General features: G+C 45.8%; 1 protein-coding gene across 8 annotated transcripts in view; it reads left to right on the forward strand.

Moving 5' to 3' along the window:
* Positions 1 to 22,101, forward strand: part of RERE (arginine-glutamic acid dipeptide repeats) — a 232,582-nt gene that overhangs the window by 66,661 nt on the left and 143,820 nt on the right. For 7 of the 8 annotated variants that reach the window (XM_048067313.2, XM_048067317.2, XM_066982188.1 and 4 more), the window contains one exon: positions 6,295 to 6,765. In XM_048067313.2, the coding sequence (XP_047923270.1) occupies positions 6,441 to 6,765 (325 nt within the window). In that variant the 5' untranslated portion in view covers positions 6,295 to 6,440. Of the gene's footprint in view, positions 1 to 6,294; positions 6,766 to 22,101 lie in introns of those variants that run through there. The other variant, XM_048067320.2, reaches the window with a different exon arrangement.

Below are 22,101 nucleotides of genomic sequence, written 5' to 3' on the forward strand. Positions count from 1 at the left end.
TATTTCACTCTCACAGCGTTTCTGTTGGACTTGCTTTCACATTATCTTTAAAACCTGACTCTTTAAGTATTTAAACCTCTTAAGTGGTATTAATGTGCAAAGAGGTGCTATGTATGCCCGTTTCTCTGGCAGTGGTCTCCAGGTGTGTAGAGCTGCCTGTAGTGGGTGGCTGCAGATCTGGCTGGGATAATTCGATTCTTGGGGGCAGTGCTGTCCTGGCTCGGGTGGGAGGCCGTGGAGGCGTTTGTGTCTTGACAGATAGTGGAGCTTGGATTAGAAAGATTTAAAATGCTGGAAAAACTCGACCAGGTGCTTTTGTGGTAGTGGTCACGTGAAAATTAAGAACAACTGCACTTGAGATCTTTAAATGAAGGCTAAATCGGGCCTGCTTGACTTCCTGTAAGATTCTCTGGCAATAACTCTCATTCAGTTTGTGTGTTTGTATAGTGTGAGTGCACACCCACTGAGTTTGGTACTATTTATGTTGTGTCTTGGCTCTGTAGAGCCACAAGCTTGGCACGCTGGCCAGAGCAGGAAACGCTTTCATCCAGTTTGCTTCTGGATTCTGCTAGAGCTAAAGGAGACTTTCCGAGACACATCTGTCCTCCCTTGTCAAGTTCCAAATCTGTTAGTTTATGCTCAAGATAGGAATTCAAGCTCTTCCTCCTATGCTGGGAGTATTCAGGTCAGCCTTCAAATACATTGAAGTGACAACGGTGGTGCATTTCTCCCCACCTCTGCACTGCAGCCTTGCTCTTGAACTCGTGCAGGCAGAGGAGTCATCCTGGAGACTTGGAACAATTTTAACTGGTCTGAAAAACCAGCGTGGTGTTAAACACCTTTTCTATAGAAAAAGTGTTTGGGATACCAAACCAAGTAGCAAAATGCCGTAGGGGCAGCGCTGTGACTTGCTGAAGCAGCTGCTTTTGGACTTCTCTGGGCTTGGGGTGCTTACTGCCACCTTCCCTCATCGTGTCTGGCGCCCGTAAAGCTCCTGTCTCCTACCAGCACCCTGGTTTCTCTGTTAGTTTCTGGAGGACTGCACATTTTAACAGTCAGGGCACTTGGATGTGATCTGAAATTGTGGGTGTCTGCATTGCTGCTGGAGAGCAGAGAGCAGAAGTCTGCTGCCAACGGCTCTGCAAGCACACTTCTGGCGTGTGTTTGAGTTCTGAGCAGTTGAAGATAACAAGGACCTTTAATGTTTGAATTCAGGTGTAGGCTGGGTCAGGGTTGTGTTAAATGGAGCCCGGACACTTTGTGGAGGAAGGAAGGCACTGCGCGTTGAAACAGCTTCTCTTTCTGGTGGAAGGAGTTCTTTCAGGACAAGGAGTTTTAAGACTTGCTGCACAGTAATGACTTGTGAGCTCTCAGAGAATTTCCCCCTCTTCATCTTACTAGTTTTTAGATTGGCCTGAATGCGTGCCTTCTGCTTGCATTTTGTTGTATTTTCCAAGTGTTTCTCGTGTGCTTTATGGTGCCTGAACCAAAGAGCAGTAAGGATTTAGGGGCATTGCTGCCAGAAGGAAACAAGGAAATAAAATTCTCCAGTAGTGCTTGAGTGCTTATCGTGGTTGTTCTTGCACAGATATTTTATGGAAATGACACTCTCTAAGCTGATGGTATCTTGAATGAGTTGTCAGTTGGACATTATTTAATAACTGGAATCAGAGAAACGAGCTGTTAGGAAGGGTTTCCTCTACTTCAGGACTTGCTTCTTATTTCTCTTGTCATTGCTCTTAAATGCTTACATGCTGTTGCTTGTCATGCGGCATCTTCTGTAAATGTAGAACAGATTAGGAGAGCTTTTTCTTCTGTGAAACAACTGGTGGCATACTAGATGGAGACGGTTATCCCATGGCATACATAATAAAGTTGGATAAATGGATGAATCTCAAGATTATTTAAAAAATATATTAAAGTACAGTGTGATTGCAGTGAGGCTAACATTATTTCCTGAGGTTTTACTGTATTAACTGAGGGGCCAGGGCTGTTCTGCCATTCCTTTGTATACCAGTCTCAGCCACTGAGAAGTGAATGTTTCTCTAAGCTAAATTATTTCTTTCCTTCAAAATTTATCTCTAAGAAATTCCCTATGGATGAAGCAGTAAACCAGTATCAAAGGCAGTTAATAATCTTCAACCTGTGGGGCTGTAATTTGATTTTTTTTCTGCAGCACGATGACAGCAGCAGCTACTTTGGTGGTTGTTTGGTACAGTGTGAACGAAGAGCTGCCAAGGAGTAAAATTACTGCAAAACCCAAGCTACCGAACTTGCCAAGAACCACTGAGATTCTCAATGTATTTCCTTCTAATGGCCTGATCCAGATTTAAACATCTGTGTAATTACTGTATTTGGCAGTATACATGATGTATTGTCCCAGTTTACTTTAGAAAACAAAAAGCAAGGCTCAAAATATTTTCCTAGTTTCTTGTAACGGCGTTAGTTTTATGGGCCCCATCTCATTCGTGTATAATTATGCGTAGAAGGATAAAAGTCCTTAACCCTCCCCAGCGTGTGTAATTTCTGAAGGATGCTGAGCCAGCAGGTAAGCGTGCACAGCATTTACAGTTTGGGTAGGGGTGATCAGGCAGCAGGATAGCTTTTAAATGCGGAGATCATCTCCGTATTGATGCCTGCTTCTGTCCGCCGGGTTGGTGTTCTCGGGTCTGGGGTTAGTGGATAAAAAGTGGGCAGGCAGGAGTGGGAAATGATGCGTGTCACTGGGGAGGCAAAATATGTCCAGAAATCTTTAAAGCGTGTTTGGGTCACTGTTTAAATGATAAATTATTGAATGCTGGTGTGGTAACGATGTCTTAATTAGTGGTTGCTGCTAAAACAGTTTTTCTTTGCTCTTCTGGCAGTCCTGCTACGTGGTTGAGGTTTTCCTAGTGGTTGTGCAACTGCTCCTAGGGTTCGATGGCTGCTCTCTTCTTAGAGAGGCAAAAATAGTCGCTGTTCCATGATGACGGTGGTTTAATCCTGTCATGTTTTTGAAAACGGAGGGTTTTTAATAAAGTATATCGCATTTCCTAGACTCTTTCTGTAGGGAAGTTGAGCCATGCTTGTGATGAGATTTCACAAGCGTGGTGTTAGGTCTGTGTATTCGGTGTCACTCTTCCGTGCAGAACTTGGTTGTGCAAAAAAAAAACAAAACACCCAAAGCATAGTAATTGGACAAGTAATAAAAACACTGAAGTACTTAGAATTTAATCTGAGAGAAACAGCAAGGACTGAAGTCTACGTGGAGAGCTGTTAGCTGCTGCAGGTCGCTTTGTTCTTGCCTTTACTGGTGGGAGCTGGAAATTGTCCCCCTGCCGCCTCTGACCCCTGGCACTGGAGGCTTCTCCATGGCACTTGGCCCGGCGCGTTGTGCAGGGCTGTTCCTCCTGCCAGCAGCTTGCCTTCGCCTATGCCCACAAAAAGCGATGCTGAAGATGGGGAGAAGAGCAAGGGGAAGTGCACTTGGTGTGCTATTTCTGGAAGTGATTTGCCTGCCAGCCAGACGCAGCTCAGGGTGCAGTCGGGGCGCGTTGGCCCACGGACGGACTCTGCTCCTGTACAGAGGTTTGCTTAAAATTTTCTTCTAGAGCCAAGGCTGGCAGGGGTAGCTTGCAAGGAAGTTGTCTGCTTTTCCCAAATCCTTCACACAGCTACTTCTGGTTCCTCGGGACGTAAAGCAAGAAGGACCTCAGGATGTTCAAGATGCGGATAAAATTAACACGGGTGAATTGTCTGTCAGTTACCATCAGCTTTATTTTACTTTTGTTCTTGATTTCACTGAACACAAAACACAAGGACTAGCTCCTTGGCTTCTTTCTCTCTTAAGTTCTCCAAAATTACCAAAACTAGAATATTACATGTTAAACAGGAGACAGCAGTGATATACTGCAAGAAAGATGAGAGGCGATGGGAACAGCTCTGCAAAGGAGAACTTCCTGTTAGGCTCCAGATTCTCGTTTTTCTGCCTAACTCACAAATGGAGTCTTTGGGAATTGGAGCAAGTATCTGAGAGTGGCTGTAAGTGCCTGCATCTTATCCATCCGTGGAGGTCACTGAAATAACCTAATAGGTGTATCCTGTAGCCTTCAGTTCCTAGGCTCTACAGACGGCACAAAGATCTTGTGTACATAGGTTGAGACACCACTACTTGTAATTTTAGATTGCCTCGGGGAAGTAATTAGCTTTCATTCACAATATTTATTTATTCTCTAAAGTGAATTTTGTTGTATCTACAACAGGGGAAAAAAATACGCTTGCTATTGGGGAATTTCGTAGCCTCTAGAAATTTAAGGCACTTCTTATTGCGTCCCTGTAGACCGGCGCTATCACTGTTATCTGCAGCTTCTCCGGCAATTGACAGGTTCATTGTGGGCTTCTCTCCTGGAGCCGCAGTGGGCTCCCCTTGTGTGTTACCGGGACGATGGCAGCTGCTATGAGGAGGAAAGAAAATAGAATCATTTCTTACCTGGATGATTGGTTCGTTCGGGAAATGCCTGAGAGATTTGAGCCCCGGCCCGAGCTGTGCCAGCAGAAGCAATTTGTCTCTCTGGCTATTGCCATTGCTGGAGGTAGGAGTCAGCAGGGACAGGAATATATCGTAGCCTGGGATTCGGGTAGCACCGAAGGAAATTTCAAATACACAGGTTCACTGACTTCTCGGCTGACTTATTAAAAATCAAAGTAGTCTTTTTCTTCTGGAATGTGGTTTCAAATACTTAATGGATGAGCATTCAACCTCCTTAGGTTCCTGACTTCTGCGCTGGGAAGTGCTCTAGCGTTCTGCCCAGTGGAGTAATTTCCAGTTACAAGAGCTCGTTCAGGTTCCTGCAAAGTTGCACGTTGGCAGTGAAATGGGGTTTGTACTTCTGTATGTGAATTCAGAGGCTGCCTATATAGTGGCTGTGCTTTTACTGATGGTATAGAATCCATGGTGTAAGATGGGGCTGAATTATCCTAATGATTCTGGTCTGTACTCCTCCGAGGATCTCATCAGTAAATAGTAATGGGGTCTCTTGGAAAATATAGGTACAAGATAGAGCTTTGGTGCTCTATTCTAGAATATCGGGATATCCAACGTCTTTTCTGAAGGGGTGTGTGACCGGCTTCCTGCGAGCCCTGCCAGGGTTTTAGGATTTTTTAAAAAAAAAAAAAGGAGGGGGTGGAAGTGAGGGGGGGAAAAATAACTATAGAGTACTTCTCTCTTTGGTCATACTTAATTTATTTTTTCTCCTGCTGAAAGCCGAGTGATGGGTTGCCCAGTTCTTACCCTGAATTGATTTAGGCCAAATCGATCTCTTACCTGTTAGAGACCTTGCTGGAAAAGGTTCCCAAAATGTTTGTGTTGCTGGCTGGCGTGCAAAGATGCAGCATGCAGCCTGTCAGTCCAGATCAGCTTGATCCGAGCACCAAAAGGACATTTTAAGGAAACTCCCTTTTGAGCCAAAGGAAAAATGGGGCTGGTACTTTTGAACCTTTTTGTTTGAACTCAACAGGGGGGTCTCCTGGGGGCTGGGTCCAGGGATCTGGGGCAGGGAGACGGGCAGGCACCTGTTCTGGGCACTGGGCTGTGGTTCGGGGATCCCGGCCCACATGTCTAAGCTTGCAAATGCTCTTGCAATGGCAAGTCCAATTTTCTAAAACTTGCATTGAAGGCAAAAATAATGCAGTTGACGTTATGAGTATTGATTAAACGATCAAGGAGGTAAAAGCACAGGATTATCTCTTCCCATTCTGTTCCCCAGCAGGAAACTGAATGTGCAAAGTTGATGGGTTATAAAATCCACCTCCGTGTGCTCTGTCATTGGTAAAGCAAGCATGAAAGTTGTCTTTGATATGCGGAAAAACAAATTTTGTGAGTGCATTTGTAACTGCTGGGTGATTTATTTCCATTTCATTCATTGCTGTAATCTCTGGATTACAGGTTAGCGCTGTTTTTGGAAAAGCATCTGGGGTCGAGGGAGGACTTCCTAGCTGCTTGTGCCGCCTCTGTAGGAAATGATTATCTTTCTGGAGGGAACAAAAGAATTTGTAAATTTCTAAGAAGCCGGGAGATCTTTTTGAGGATGGAGATAACTTGTGAAGTATCTGTAAATTATTTGGAGCTATCAAGCTATCATTTATGCATATGCTTCAGAAGGGCTATCTTGTATTTCGCAGTCTGGTGTTTTCCCTGCTGAATTGCTTTAGGATGTGGGGTTTTCTGTGTTTTAATTTTTGTTTTCAGAAATTAAAAGTATGTTGAGTATTAACATGGGCTTTTTTCCCCTCTTTCCTCCCCCTTCCTCCTTCAAGAACCTTTTTAAAACGCTGGGGTTGTTGGAGTGGTTGAATTTTTCCTGGATTTGAGTGAGAAATTCAGAAGACTGAAGCCCAGGCTCACTGTCTACCTTTCACGGAGGCCCAGCCGTGAGAGGACAGAAGAAGGCACGTGGCGAATCATGACAGCGGACAAAGAAAAAGACAAAGACAAAGAGAAGGACAGGGATAGAGACCGGGACAAGGAGCGAGACAAGAGAGACAAGGTGAGGGAGAGTGAGAACTCGCGTCCTCGGCGGAGCTGTACGTTGGAAGGAGGTGCCAAGAATTATGCAGAGAGCGACCACAGCGAAGACGAGGACAATGACAACAACAGCGCCACCACGGAGGAGTCCACGAAGAAAAGCAAGAAGAAACCACCCAAGAAGAAGTCCCGATACGAGAGAACCGACAACGGTGAAATAACGTCTTTCATCACCGAGGATGACGTTGTGTACAGGCCCGGAGGTAAGAAACTCCTACGTTATGTTTCATTTTGAAAGTAATTGTGCACCTGAGCTACCAGTTAGCTGGCTTCAGCAGACAGTGCGATGTGCTAGCTGTTAATCTAAGTTGGGATTGTACTGGGGGCAGGCTGCCCCATTTCCGTCGGAGACAAATGTGGATACACATGCAAGACTTTGTGTGTGTAAAATCCCATTTATTGGAATGAATTTAGGTCCTCCTTTAAAAATGAGCTGCCCTTTTTTCTTTCTATTTGTTATCTGTGTGTTGTATGGGATCTGTGTCCAACAATTAATTCCAAAATGAAGCTGGACAAAGCTCTGAGCACCTTGGTCTGAATTTGAAGCTAGACCTGATCTCTGCTAGAGATTAGACTCGGTGGCGCATAGATTTATCTTCCCACCTTTCTGATCAGTTCTTCTGTAAATCTGATTTATTTGCAGAGCTCCTCTCCTGTCTTCTCCTTGTGCAATGTGAATCAGGTGACTTAAGATACCTGGTATCTCATTAATCCCCCCTGACCCCCAACAGCCAGCTAACGCCTGTGCCCAGCAGCTTATGTGTTGGTCAGAACCAGCAGGGTCGGTGTCAGCAAGTATCTGGGTCTTTTGAGGACAGGAGCAGAAGCTTGCGGTGTCCTCTGGGCGTCTCGGATGTGCCACTTAATTACTGCAAAGTTCACATAAGGTTTTTAGTCTTGTGTAAGGTTTCAAGGTCTGACCTGCAGCTGCTGCCAGCTAAGTCCTGCCTCAAAATGAAGCTGTACTTGAAAATTGCAGAGATGATTCAGCTGGCTGTAGTCTTTATTCTTGCGTAGAAATTTCTAGGTTTGTTTATGCCGTATCTTAACGGAGTTAATTGCAGTTGTTTGTTCCACCACAACACACAGTTTTCTTTGCCTTCACTGTTCAAAGCACTGGCTTAGGGACTGTGGTAGTTCCATATTACTTTGTAAATGATCACTGTGGTATAGTAATGTTGCTGAAGTGAAACAGAGATGAATTCCAAATAAAAACCATGGAAACTAAAGAGGTAAAATCTTGTCTGATTTTCTTTGAGGTGCTGCATATCTCAAGTACTAAAATTTCATTGTGTTGGTACAGATGTAAATGTTTTAAGTGCTCTCTCCAGGTGTAGGTTCTCTAAAATGCTACTTGTACGTGTGGGCAGCTGCAGCTGGGTGGTATGTACCCAGGCTGGGCTGAAATAATGCTGCTCCATCCTTGTTCTCCTGGGCAGAAGGTGTAGTCTGCTTTCGCACAGAAGGACAGGCATTTGTCACAACAGCTCACCTATTGAAATGCTTCAGATGGATCTTTTGAACGGTTTGAAGCGGTATTTTCCTCGTGTTCAGGACTTGTAGCTAAGTAATATTAGTTGCTTGAGCAGCAGCAACAGGGAGCCTGCCTAAGGATCAGATTTGGAGCAATTTTACTGCCAGTGTCAGGAGATGAAAAATAGGATTATGTTAGGAACAGCTGTTGTGTGGGCCCAGCAGTACAATGCGATACGCTGGCTCCCACTGCAGAAAGACTTGGCTGAAAATTAAGATGGAAAATCACTGTGGTCTCAAGTTCCTTCTGGAGCAGAATGGGGAGGAATTGGCTTTTTTCTCCCGTAGCTGCGGTGCTTGGAGTAGCGGTGGTGTAGCGGCACCTGGGTAGAGGTAGGTTTGCAGAGCAGCAGGAGTCACTCCTGCGGCTTTATCCAGAACCTGCACCTTTGCTAGAGAGTTGACAAAGGAGTTGATAAATGCTGCTAACATGGGGAGAGCTTCAGCAACTGTGATTTATCTCCCCATGAGAGATTGCATTCAGGAGAGAAGGCTTTACGCACAGACGGTGGTGGCAGGAGCTCCAGCAGCGGCTCACAACTTCTGCTCACCAGCGATCCTGCTCCGGGCGGCTCCGTTTAAGCACTGCAGAGCAAGGTGAAATCTCACATCCTGCTGCAGCAGGAGCTGCTGAGCACTGGCCCAGCATCTCTCGGGCCTCCTTAGGCTGCGAGGAGCGCGTGTGGGTGATGCTGAGGGAGAGCAGCCTCCTCTCAAAGCTTTGTTGTGGCTGTGGCAGACCCAAAACTGAAGGAGCTAGCTGCTTGGGGAAGCACGTGTCCATATATCAGCGCTGCTTGGTGGGGTCAGGAGGGGGCTGTAGGGTCTGGGAACGAGTTTGGGAGCTGGGCTGCCCAGCCTCGACTGAGGGTGGTGCTGGCCACAGGCAGCTGCCTCTTCCTTGCCCATCTTCAGCTCTGGTTTTTCAAACGAAACAACAAAGGTGGTTGTATCTACGTCTGTGCATATCGAGTGAAGGGCGAGGAAAGCCACAGAAGCACTAATTGGAGAGGTTTTACACCTTTCTGTCACTTAAAAATCTGCTTACTGAATTTTATGGGTTTTGGTAGGAACTAGCATGAGATGTACCATTAAAATTTCACTTCTGCTTGCTTTTGGTGCTTTTAAAAAAAAAAATCTTGCACCTGTCTCTTGTCTTAAACTGCAGAGAGCAATGAGAACATGTATTCTTGGTTAGCTAATTGTTGGAGGGATGGGAGCCTAGATGAGAACTTAATTGACTGGCTTGATTTTTTTAGTACTTTGTTTTTAATTGAAAACGTTATTTCTTAACAGGAGTGAGCTCTCGAATTCACACTCCGGTGCATAATGTGTTCTAAAGGAATTACAGTACGTATTGCAGAAGAAAATGTTAACTTCTGTCTTTTGGCTAGGTTAGATATAGGGAGATTTATTTGTAGCTAAGGGTATAAATTACAAAAATTTTAAGAGGGATTAAGAGTTTAAATTAATGAGACTCGCCCAGCAAGGATTAGGAAGATGAAAGTTGAAGGTGTGTGCAGAACGGATAGCTGTCTTCGGCTCACATCTCTTAGGCCTTAAGGAAAGGAAATCCTTTCCATTTGTCTGATTCTGTCTGTTAAATACTTTTATCTGATGTGGATGGATGTTAAAGGTCTGCATTTCCTTTCTGTGAAGTTCTTGGTTAAAATCTTCCTCTGTCCCATTGCTGTGCAGCACTTAATCCAAGACTGGATTTTCTTTGTGCCGAGCTCAGCAGTTATTTGAGTAACAGTAACTGTAAATAAATAGATAAGCGAGATCCTTGGATTTCTCTCAAATGAAAGGTTATGCTGTATTGTTCCTGTATAAATACTGTTCCTATTAATTTACATAGATATAATGAATGTATGCGGAGCTTTAAACCATGCATTTAATTTAAATCTGAGTAGAGCTCCGAGACAACGCTCTGCAATTAATCTTCTCGACTGCGTTGGAAAGCACACAGACCTAAAACCTCTTGGCCCACTTCCCCATCTGTCCTCTCCATTTTGACAGCCTCCCTTCCAGTTGCTTTCATGTCCATTCTGTTTTCAATTTTGTCTCACAGTTCTTGTTATCAAAATGGTTATGATAAATGACTTCTTTGCACAATGTGCGTTCACATTTGCTTATAGGTTTCTTTAGCATGAGGTCATGATAGTATAGGATCGTTGCATCCAGGCAGATTTGTTTTTCCTCCTTTTAGATTACCTAATACTGACATTCCTTCTATTTCCAGTGCAGATTGACTCCCCCCGATGCTCCCAGCTTTCGCCAGACTATGGCGTGGTTCGAAAGGCTTGCTTTCCCATGCAGCTCGTATCCGCACGCCGTGTGGGGAACACATGGCTGCTGGCTGTGTGGGTGTACTCCAGGGCTGCGTGGTTTTGTTGTGTAGGGTTTTCTGCAGTTCCCCCTACGTGATTGGCAGCCTGTAAGCAAATTTGAATACTTTGCTACTCTGCTGTGCAAATCAGACCTTATAACTACATCTGTTGTTTGGGTTAGGCAGTTGGTCTCTGTAGGATTTGCTGTATAGAGGAACATATTGAAGTGCCTCTGATGGCTGTCAACCTATCACACTGGACTTCGGCGGCGGAGGAGCTCGTAGAACAACTGTCCAGGCTTTTTCCAGGAGCCCTGCTGCTCCAAACACATCTGAGAGTGGATTTCCTGGAGACCCTGCGTCTGATAGCTGGTCGAGGGACTGATTTGGCTGGCTGAAAGAGGGAGCTATGTGCTGGAAAACAAATAGCAGGGGCAGTAACTCTCGTGATGCTGCCCAGAAATGGAAAGACAAAAGCACAGAGATGCTGCTGGTCTTGGGAACCTTTTTTCCTTCTTCTTATGCAAGGCAACAGCATGCTTAGTCTTATAAGGACCCTGGTGTGCGGAGGTATTTTTATCATTTATCTTCGGCTCGTTTTTAAACATAGGCGTCTTCAATTTCCAATAAATTGTCCTTATGAAGTAAATGGGTTAAGGTTTCAGAAAACAGACACAGCAAGAAAATCCGCATCAAAAGACCAGCTGGTTCTGTGGCTGCTTTCATTGCCCCCTTCCTTTTTGTTCTCCCATCTCTTGTGTGCCTTTCTGGGGGGAGGAAGCTATGTGGTCCCTGTCCCTGTTGAGTCAGGAAGGGGCCTGGCTGTGTCAGAGCCATGGAAGATCCTCAGAGCTTGGTTCTGGGGTCGTGGTGCTGCTGAGCACGCTGCTGTGATGGCCCCTGGACTGGAAAACTCAGCTGGGTGGAAGTTGAAGTTGATTTGGAAAAAAGCTGACTTGCTCTGTCACCTGGGGATGAGGACAGCGCTGTTTGCTCTGCCTACATAGAAACATTTAAAAGGATCTGCAGGGATTAAAAGGATTTCTGCAGCTCTGTTTCTACGATGACATCGGTAGCTATATAAACAGCACATCAGCAAGAGGAGTCAGTGCCAGGTGAGGGGAGGTGAAATGCCTCTGCTGGGAGAGCGCATGAGAGGATTTTTATCTTTTTCTAGCCCTCTGGCAAAGGGCTTTGCAAGGAGTTAGGCGAGAGCCTCTGCCCTAGGTGGTGAGAGGTGGACACAAAGCTGGGCTGGAGGTGCTGGGAATGGGACAGGCAGCGATGCTGTGCGGGGGCAGGCACACCAGGCACACCTCGCTGTCTTCATTAGCTTCCAAGAAGGACGAGAGACTTCTGTCTCAGGATATTATGCCTTCGTATCATCCATCTGGGGTTTGGCCATATGCTTCTCCACATGGGCTGGCTGTAGTCAGGCATCTGCTCTTAGGTCCAGTTCGAATATGCAGCTCGGCAGCTCAGCGTAGCCATAATGCAGTATCACGGGTTTCAGCATTCATTTAGTCTTTTAAATGGCTTCAGCAGTCAGGAGGTTTTTGATTTCCGTAAATCACAAAGGACAGCAGTATGTTGGCCTCTGTTAATGAGCAGAAAGTGTCTTAAAAACCTGTGAGTGTTGCTGTCGTGACAGCGCCTGGGTTCTGTGCTTTGGTTTTGGGAAGTGCCTGTCTAAACACCGAGCACTTCCTACCTTTGATGCGTAAAAACGAATTGAAGCAAAGGACCCTGAAGTGCTTCCTTTTGCCTGCTGAGGATGGTGGGTAGTTACCATATCCTTCTCAAATATCCTTTTGTATTTGGAAGGGTGAAGTAGAAGCAAGCTAGATATTCTCCTTTTGTCTGGGATAGCTTTTCTGAGCTTCTCTAAGGAGATGTCTGGGTGTTTCTAGGTGGGTGCAGTCTAACGTTTGGGACAAGTCCTAGGACTGTTAGCAGTGATAATAGTTGTGCCATCTTTCTGCTCCTTACCTGGCTTGCCTTGTGTCCCGGTAGTGCAGGTGCTGCCAGAGGGAAGCCACGGGAGCGCAGGAAGACTGATTTAGGTCCCTATTTCTTCTGATAATGATACTGAGATCTTCATCTTACCGTAACAAAACTGTGAGCTGTCTTTGAGATCTAAAAACCAGCTGCTGCTGCTGCTCTGGGTGGTGTGCAGTGCAATGGCAGTGCAGCTCCTTCTCTCCCCTAAAGTAGCATTAAGTGGATCCTGGCACGCCTGGCCCAGCACACACACAAAGGGAACGTGTCTTGGAGATGGTGCGGACAATCCCCGGGAAAGCTATTGGACTATTTCTGTTTTTATTAAGGCATGCAAAATCACTGTTACTGGACTGAAAATGAGATATAGCTACCAGAAAATACAACTTGAGTACCGACTGTTCTGGAGGTGTGGCTTGATGTCACCAGTTCTGTTGGATTTCTGTCCCCAGAGCTGTTCAGGAAGCACAACTGCAACCGAGCAAACTGCTGACACAGCTGTTTTCATCTGGAAAACCCCCAGCAGCTTTATAAAAACCAAACAAAAAAAGCTAACCAAGTAAACAGAGGGAGGAAGCACTTTTGTTTTAAGTGGTACGTTGGTATTTGGGTTGGAGAACGTCAGTGGAATTGCAGTGCAGGCGTTTGGCTCGCTCCCTGACAGTGATTGGCTTCTATTTGACATTGACTCATGTGTTTGTCAGCCTTCCAGATGCTGCCTTCTATTTATTCTGACAGCTTCAGCAGCTGAGAGAGGCGGGCACGCCAGAATTAAAATACACAAATACATGTATGAATTATGTATTTGCTATCAACCTTGAAGTTCTGGCGAGTTTTTTTAGATCTGCTAAAATGCTGGAAAAAAAAGTAATTCTGGGAAATCTTAAAAATCTGAGTTTTACACTAGGACAGAAGGAAGAAATAGAATGGAAGTACTTGGTTCAGCTGTGCGTTGTGATTTTGGGAGGTCTGTGAGCAGCCTGCTTTCCTGTCTGTTGTGTGGATTGGCCTGGTTTGCATGGAGGTGTGCTGCTGAACGCCTGCGTGCGTGCTCGGCGCCTTTGCCACCATCTGCTTGCCTCGGAAGCTTTGGAGCTGAAGTGAGCGCATATTTGGGCATGGTGCACGACGTATTTCCCTCTTCGTTTGCAAATGTGTTACTGTGATGAAGCTAGAGCACCGAAATAACCAGGTATTTGGTGACAGACTTTGAGCTGCTGCGAGTAGGAATAACCTGAAGAGCTGCGCTGCTTAGCGTGCTTAGAAGAGTTCCCCTGTTTTGCACACTGGTGCCGCTGTGTTTGCAACCTTGCTGCATATGGGAACGGTGATGAAGAAAGCTCCTAACAACCTGCCAGAACAAGAGATTGTCTTTGACTGCTGTTTTAGTGGAAACAAATGCAGCAGTAGTTAAAAGACAGAAAAACTAGAGCAAAGACCTGGAGTAGTAGTTGGTCAGACATAAAACATCAGGAAGGTTAACAAAGTGTGTAAAAGCATCACAGGAACTTTTTCTTTTGAAGTTGAAATCCATAGAGAACAGTTTCCACGTGCAGCTGAAACTTGTGCTATTCTTGTTTTTCACTACTGGATTCTTTTATTTATAACAGCCGCTATAATTTGTTTTCATTCTCAAAATTTGAGATTTTATTTTCCAAAAAGAAGTTTTGTAAAGATAGAGTAGGTGAATAATAGTATTCCTAGAAAATAATTAGGCTTACGTGGCAAAATGTTTGCTACTTAATTGCTTTTAACTAATTCTTTTGTATACAGGCTGTTAGCAGAAAACAAGCTGAACTGAATAGTAAGACACTGTTATTGTGTTCTTGTCTGCTGCGGTATCATCACTGACTCCTCGAACAAAATACTATTCAAGGTAACACGTGAGCTCACTGCAATGTGTGCTGTGTGCAGTGATCTCCGTAACGTGCTCCCTGAGGAGCTTGTAATGAAAACCAAACCAGTTTGGTAAAGCAGGGGTGCTGCGGAGCTGTTGCAGAGTGGAGGAGGAACTTCCCTTGACGGCCTTGCTGGTAAGGTGGTTATTTGTGTCTGCCACTGCCGCTCTAATGAAAGCTTGAGCTTTAATTACCGTGGGTAATTGTAGGACACGTATCCAAGAAGTTCTGCAGGCTGGCTTAGGGAATTATTTTTGCAGAGGGCGAATGTGGGAGGATGGCGACTGACCATAGAGGAACGCTGTAGGGGAAGGAAGGCAGCGTGCTGTTCCAAAGTTAGGCAAATGGCAATCTGGAAATAAAAACACGGTGTGGGAAGCAACAGGGGGAAGTGCGACTGAGGGAAGGGATTCCTTGAAGTCGTGGTTTTCAAGGAGGGAAAGTGAGTCTGTGGCTGCAGTAATTGCTCATGGCCTGTCCTCAATGTATTTCACTTAAGAGTTTGAACTTCTCCTGTATTAATTTACCAGCTGCATTTCCTGCTTTTGCCCAGTGGAAGTTGCCACGTATTCTGTTGACCACCGGATAAATAGTAAGAGCGTGGCCAGCTCTGGTGGCAGTACCTGTGCCAGGTGTGCTCCTAATGCTCCTCATAACATCTGTGCTGGGAGCGATGCAGCTCGCTTCGTGCTCCAAGCAGAAGGTTGCTTAGACATTTTATTTGCATTGTTTGCTTAGGAAAGGAATATACCTAAATGTAGAAATGATTTTCATTTTCTTTGGTTTAAAATGAAGTTATGCTTGTGTTTTTACTGAGGTAATTGTACTCTTCTTTCCTTAATAGCAAGGAAATCTTTTTTTTCTCCCTGAAGTGGGCATTTCTTGTTGAAGCAGCTGTCTAGCATACTAGCTTAATTATTTTGCTTTAAAACGAAGGAAGAAAATGTAACATCACCACGTCGACACAACGTGAATACTCTTCTGCTGTAGGATCGGCCTTACAGCTGCTGCACTAATTTATTCTGTTAAAGGCATCTCGGAGCGGTTCACAAATTTAAACAATAGGAGAATAATTTCAGAAAATGTGTTATTTGATTGTTTTTTAAATACAGATGTCTTCTTCAGTGTTGCCAGTCTTGATTTAAAAAAAAAAAAAAGGAAAAAAAGAGCAGGTAGCTGAGCATCAGTTTAGCAGCCAACAGGGAGCACATCACTGAAGCTTCCTCACCTGGCTGTCAGCGTGTGCATCGCAGCAGGCCTGAGGCAAGGGACTGCGGGGCTTTGAACACAGAATGATGTGAAAATACCCGCACCCACTGGCACCTCTTCTTGGCACAGGTGTTCCTGCTCAGGGCTGCACCAGCAGCTCATAAAATGGATTACTTTCTGCCCGTTTGTTTGGGAAGACAATTGGTTGGGCCAGTGCTAGGGAAATGATAAGGGCTGTATTTTTTTTTCCAGTTGAGGGTTGCATGAATAAAGCCCGTAGGTATCTTTGTGAGGTGGTGTAGTGTGTTGGGCTATAATTAGCAAAAGGGTGGCTAAGGGGGAGATGTTCAGCAACCAGTTAGTGTTTGTGGCAGGCATGGGAATAGATGGGTTTTCTCTTCCAAGCCGTCCTGGTGTGCTTGCTTAGCACATAAGAGCAGGGTTATAATTATGCAGGGTCCAGCAGAACAATTTCATGAGCTCAGAGCCATGTCAAGACGGCTTGGAAACGAGGGAGTGGAAGGGGCACGAGAGCATCCCAGCCCGCATCTGTGATACAGAGCCTCTGTCCCCAAACCTCTGGAGGTTTTTGTGCCCATCAGGCAGTTGCGTGCTGAGCCCTGGGATGTTGGCGGACATTGGTCAGATGGTTTGGGGAGACCTTAACGTCTGTGTTGGTTTTGTGTTACTCAATGCTTGCATCTCAGGTGTCGGAGAGATCCTCCACGGCGATCGTTCTTCCTTAGGAGTGTGGTGTATGTTGCACGCTGAGGCTTTTAATTGGAAACAAATGAGGATATCTGAAAAAAATAGAAATAAAAACTGGAGTCACGTAGCTGTGTGGTACATTTGTGGTGCTGCTCGTGTTTTGTCTTGCACAGTGCTTTATAAATAGGTGGCCGTGAGGAGCTGTTGACATGCATCCAGTCGGGGCTGCGAGACAGGTGTGTGGCCAGGTAGGCATTTGGAAGACAGCAGCGAGAAGTGTTAGGAGCAAATGTTGTGTCGTTATCAAAAGTGCTCAGAGCAGAAGAGACTGTTTTAAATGGGATGTGAGCAGTAAACCTTATCTGCTGCTAAAGAAGCAGCTCTTAGGCTGGATGGCTGTTTTGGAAATTACTTTCCTTTTTTAGTGGCCTGCGCTATTAATGCCACCATTCTTTCTTTCAACGTATTTAATTGAAAAAGAAAACCTACTCTAAGACAGGAGCATCTCCTACAATGAATTAGTGGCCGAGCCCCTCCAACGAAGGGCTGAGCCCTTCTGTTGTGGCGTGTTTTGGCAGCAGCAGCACGCATCTTGCAGGAGGAGCTGTGCACGGTGTCGTGGGCGTGCGTGGCAAGTGTGGAAAAATAATTGGTGTGGGAAATGCTGGAGCTTGGTGCCTGAGCTGCAGAACAGTTGCTTTTGTAAAATTGGGAGCTGCAGACTACAATTAACTGTCATTAATTTTGTTGAATAGAAATATGTTCCATTTATTGTACAATCAGGAGCTAGGCTTGAATGAGTTTAAATAGATGAAATCTAAATTATACTGACAGTCCATTAAACAGCAGCAGAAACCCTTTAAAGAAAATGGATTCACTATGATACCAGTTTATAATAAAATCATTTGCCAAATAAGAACTACAGTCCAGGCATCGGGAATACTCCTGTGAGTTTCAAATGAACACAGTAAATTGCTTGAACCATTTATTGCAGAACAGGGCTCGAGCACATTGTTTCCTGACAAGGAGCCAGCAGCGTTGCTTGAAATCTGCTCAGCAGGCAGTGACACCGACAGATCAGCCCAGCAATTTGTTTGTTGTCAGCCGTGGAGGGGGAAGAGGTAACGGCACAGCTCCCTACCTGCCAGCAGGAATATTTTGCTAGGTAAATCCACGCATCTAGGGGTCCCGATGCGCTCCTCCTCGTGTTCAAGTGTGGTATTAAAGCACCGAGCCGGATGTGTTGCTGGGGTTAGAGGTCTGCTTCCAGCGCTCACCTGCCTTTGCAGGGGTTTGGGGTTTGGTTTCTGGAACACCGGCAAATTCAGATCTCAGCGCTTAGAGCTTGCTGAATGGTGAGAATTGTTATTCTGAGCCCGTCTAAGGTAGCACTTGGCTGTTAATGACCCGTGTCTGCTAATGTCCTTCTCTTAATTGTATTTATTCAACTTTCTGGGTGGCCGTGAAGGGTTGGGGCAGGTAAGTACTGTGACACTGAGTCTGGCTGCGGCAGAGAATTTGGGGGAACCATTGGGGTGGAACCACTCCTCACTAGGGGTGAGGGCAGCTGAGCTCTTTGTTTCAGGCACCTCTATTATGGGATGTAAATACCTTTTACGTATTTGTCTCCCAAAGGGTTGGGGACCATCTCGATGATGGTTTTCCTTTTTCTATTTTTTTAACCCGGGGTGGTAGTGGTGGAGCAAGCACGGGGCTTGCCTGGACACTTCCCTTTAGTTTCTCAAATGCATCACAGGGATTTCTGCTGCGCGCACCTGAATCTGTAGATTTAGAGGAAGTGGGATAAGTGCTTGTTTAAAAAAAAAAAAAAGGAAAAAAGAAAAAAAGAAAAAAGGCTATCCTGCCCATCTCTACATTAAGGTAGAAGCACTGGATGTGGTACAGGCAGGGTAAGCATTCACAGAGCATGGTTTGAGCACACTGGCCGAATAGGAGCCGGCAATAGTACTGGCTACATGAGCCTGCTTGGCTGCGACAGCGCAAGAATTGTGCGCGAGCTGTTTGAACTCGCCATCTGCTGAGCCCTGTCCTCATTTCACCGCTGTACCTGACTGGTTCAGAAGTGACCATTTGCACGTCCGGCAGGCGTACCATTTGTCAGGACATCTAACTCTGATGTAGAATATCCGAATAGGAAGAAAATGAGGGAGAGAATGTAAGGTACTGGGAAATGTGCTGAACCGCTGGTTGCTTGCAGCTGGGCCCTGAGGTCTGGCAGGGTTCAGGCAGCTCCTTGTCAGTGGCTTTCAAGGAACATCTTGGAAGTGAGCGCTGTGCAGAGCGCCCGAGGCCTTGTTGCTTGGGTGATGCAAGTGTTGACTCATTAGCTAAAACCCCAAAGGATTAATGGGGAAGATGGTTACCAAATAAACTGCTTTCTTTAAGCTGATGAAGGTTTGTGTGCTCGGTGAGGTCGTGGCTTGTTTTACCAAAAGATCTTGAAGCCCCTGTGTGTGTGAGCTCTAATTTTAAAAGCAGCTCTCTGTGTGGGCACGCTGATGTAACCCTTCAAACCAGGGCACTTGTGGTGAGCATCGAAGCCCGAAAGAACCATGGCTCCGTACCACGTGCCCTAGAAATACTTTGGACTCCAGGGGAACGTTTTACATGAATAGGAAAGAAAGCGAATGTACTCAGGGTGGAGAATGCAGTGAGTGTGTGCGGGGAACATAGATTTCTTTATATTGCCATTAGAGCGGTGAAGGTTATGGGGAGCTGGGTTTTTCGTTGTTTTTTTTCCACGTCGGAGAGTTTGGGTTATCAGCAAGCTCTGTGGTGCAACAGGTTGGGGCTGAGGAGGCTTTGGAAGCTGTTACTTGCTGTGGAGGAAGGCAGTTTGTGGGTTTGTAGCACAGCCCATTCCCTGGGTGCTTGCTGGCCTCACGCTTCCCCTACTTGCTCATCAGCGCAGGATGCTGACAGTCCTTCAGCACAAGCAGGGAACCTGTCCTGCACCTGCTCTGCTGATGTTCAGAGCAACGTTTTTTTGCTTTCTGTAGCTGATCGTGTAGCTTACCTTGCAGCAATTTCCTTTTCGCACGGTGGTGCTGATGCAGGGTACGTAGAATCTGTTCCCCAGTCGCAGGGGACGCTGTCCCCAGCGGTGCCGAGTGGCTGTGGGTGCTGTTCTACTCATGCCAGTGGTGTGAGTGCTTCGCTGGAGGGTCCTGAGCCATGCCCAGCAAGCGACATCCCCGTGTTCACTGCTGAAGGAGTCCTTGCAGAGGCGAAGCAGCCAGCACGGGCGGTGGCAGCGGTTGATGGAGCTGTAACGGGGTAGGAAAGAGCAAACGACTGGGAAGGGAAGGTCCACTTGCGTGGACGTGACACCAAACCGTGTTTAAGTAAGAAATGTACAGAAAAGCATTTCTAGTCAGTCTGGGTTTTGTTGGGCTTTTTGAAGTGGAGAGGATTGACCGGTGGATGAAGTGAATATTAATATTGCAGGAGCAAGTAGATGGCTGAAACACACCTGTGCTGTGGTTCCCTTTCAAGAATAATAGATGTTGAAACAACTGCCCAGAATTTCTTTGGGCTGTCTGAAGGGAGAGTGCATTTGGGTCCATCGTGTTTTAGGCTGACAAACAGCCTCGGGCTTCAGCCTTCCATTTAGCACACGGAGTACGTGTCACTCAAGCTACATAAAACTGCTGAGCAGTAAAAATTCAGAAGCAAGTGAACTTGTCTGTGTGAGGAGCATCTTTATTTCGGGACTTCTTTTTTTTAAGCTGTTTCTTTTTGAGGGATGGGGCATCTTCTGCAGTCGGCACGCAGTGGCGGTAGATGCTCAGAGACAGAGCAGCCCGCACAACAGCGCTGAGAATCGACTGAAGTTGTCAAAGTCTATGCAAAAGCTCTCTGCAGCCACATACAGCTGAAATGTTGCACAAGTATGTGATCGGGGGAAAAAAAGGGTGCAACAGCACATTCCAGTCTCCAGTAGCCACTCCTGTAGACTCACTTTCCTTTTTTTTCATGGGCATAAGCCTTATCAGTGTAGGTTTGCATTTGGAAAACAATGCACAGTTGTGTTTTGTCACCTGGGTCCACGTAGCTGTTCCTCAAGATGATGTATTTGCATTTAGGATCTCTGGTAAATGAAAGTAATTGCTTTTTATGGTGGGTTTTGAGCGGCTAATGTGGCTGCATCCATAACTGTTCCTCCTTCTGGCGGTTTTCCAGTTTCTATCTCTCTCGGCATTTCCTTGCACCCGAATTAACTTGTTTTCTTATCTCTTCGGCCTCCATTGCTTTGCAGTCGCCTTAACTGGATGTCATCTTTGTTTTTCGCGTTGGCAGGCAGCCAGGTGTGCCTTTCCCTGCTGCGACAAACCAGCGAGTCGACGTGTTTGCTATATCCATGGTAGCTGCCAGATTCCGTTTCTTTGCTTTTGTCTGCGCTGTTTCAGGCGGATGCTCAGCCGTTTGTTCAGCGTGCTGCCTGAGAGCACCCAGACAGGGAGGCTTGAGGAACTGAGGCATTAAGGGAAAAGAATTGCTAAAGTTGGTCCCTGTATCTGAAATCTCGTAGCTTTTTATCCAGACTCCCCAGCGCATCCTGAAAAATTTCTCCCGCATGGGTGAGAACCCGTTCCAGCAGGTAACTGCACCAGCCAGGACCCTGAGCAGCTGGTTGGAGTGAGCAGAGGGCTGTCAAAATGGAAAGATTGGGCAAGGAAACCCAGGATAACAGGAAAAAAGGTCAGGAAAACATGGATTTCATGTGGCTCAGGTGCTGTGGCTGCTGAGTAACTACACTGAAGCACGCCCATCAAGGTGAAGAGGCAAGGAGGATGCGTTTGGTGCTTACCTCCCAAGGGAGTCACTGACAAATTCTGTAGGATTTTGAGGATTTGAGATGAAAAGTACTGTATGAGTTACAAGCCGAGTAGATTACAGTTCTTCTGGTGTTGATGGTTGATTACATATATGATATTTCAAGCTTTTAAAATGCACATATGCATGCTGTTGCGACAGCTGCTGCGATCCGAGCTAGGAAATATGGAATTTGAAATTGGTCATTTGGGAAAGGCAAATTGGGCTCAATCTGAATGGAAGTAATTCTGCATAATTCTACGGAGATACCGGGGGTTGTTACATAGGAATGCTTGTAATAATTTTCTTATTAAAAAAGCAAAAACATCGTAGTGTGGTTCACATCCATCAGACTTCTTTTGAGCCTGTTGCTGCAAGGCATTTGGTTTGTCACATCACTGATAGGAAAAACAAGCCGCAGAAAACTTTAAACTGGTGCTGCTTCTGTGGGTACCTGCGTAGCCTTGCTGTCTAGCATAGTTTCCTGGGACCCCGTAATTAATAGAGGTTAATTTAGTAAATCCTTGGGTTGCTCTAGCATTGTGTTCTCCTGACTGTGTCTCCTCCTCTGCTCCAGTGGTGGTGGTGTAAAGGACTTGCAATAAATTCTGCATGAGTTAACTCTTCCCTGAACCCTTCCCTGCCATCTCCTTTTACTGCCAGAATTCTTTGCTCTAAAACTTAACCTTATTTAGTACTTAAAATGCATTTTTTCCAAGCACCTGCCTTTCTGGTGCTGATTGTTTCACTCTGCAGTCGGTTGCGTTATCCTTCTGCCTGTCAGCATTGCCTCCAAACGTAGTTGGGGTTCAGTTCCCTTCGGGTTGCCACCTGGTAAGCAGGTGACAGCCACGTTGAAGCAGAATTCTTTGTTTTGTTGGCATTGTTGTGCCATGCAGAAGTTCCCAAAACAGGCCAGGCCCCATATGGACTGTAACCGACAGATTCTAATCCTGGGTCTTTGATTCCTGCAATGAAATAAGCAATGTATTTCCAGCTCAAATCCATTTTGTCAGGCTTGTTGGACC

This window comes from Anser cygnoides, chromosome 23, assembly GCF_040182565.1.
Source record: "Anser cygnoides isolate HZ-2024a breed goose chromosome 23, Taihu_goose_T2T_genome, whole genome shotgun sequence".
NCBI lineage: Eukaryota > Metazoa > Chordata > Aves > Anseriformes > Anatidae > Anser > Anser cygnoides.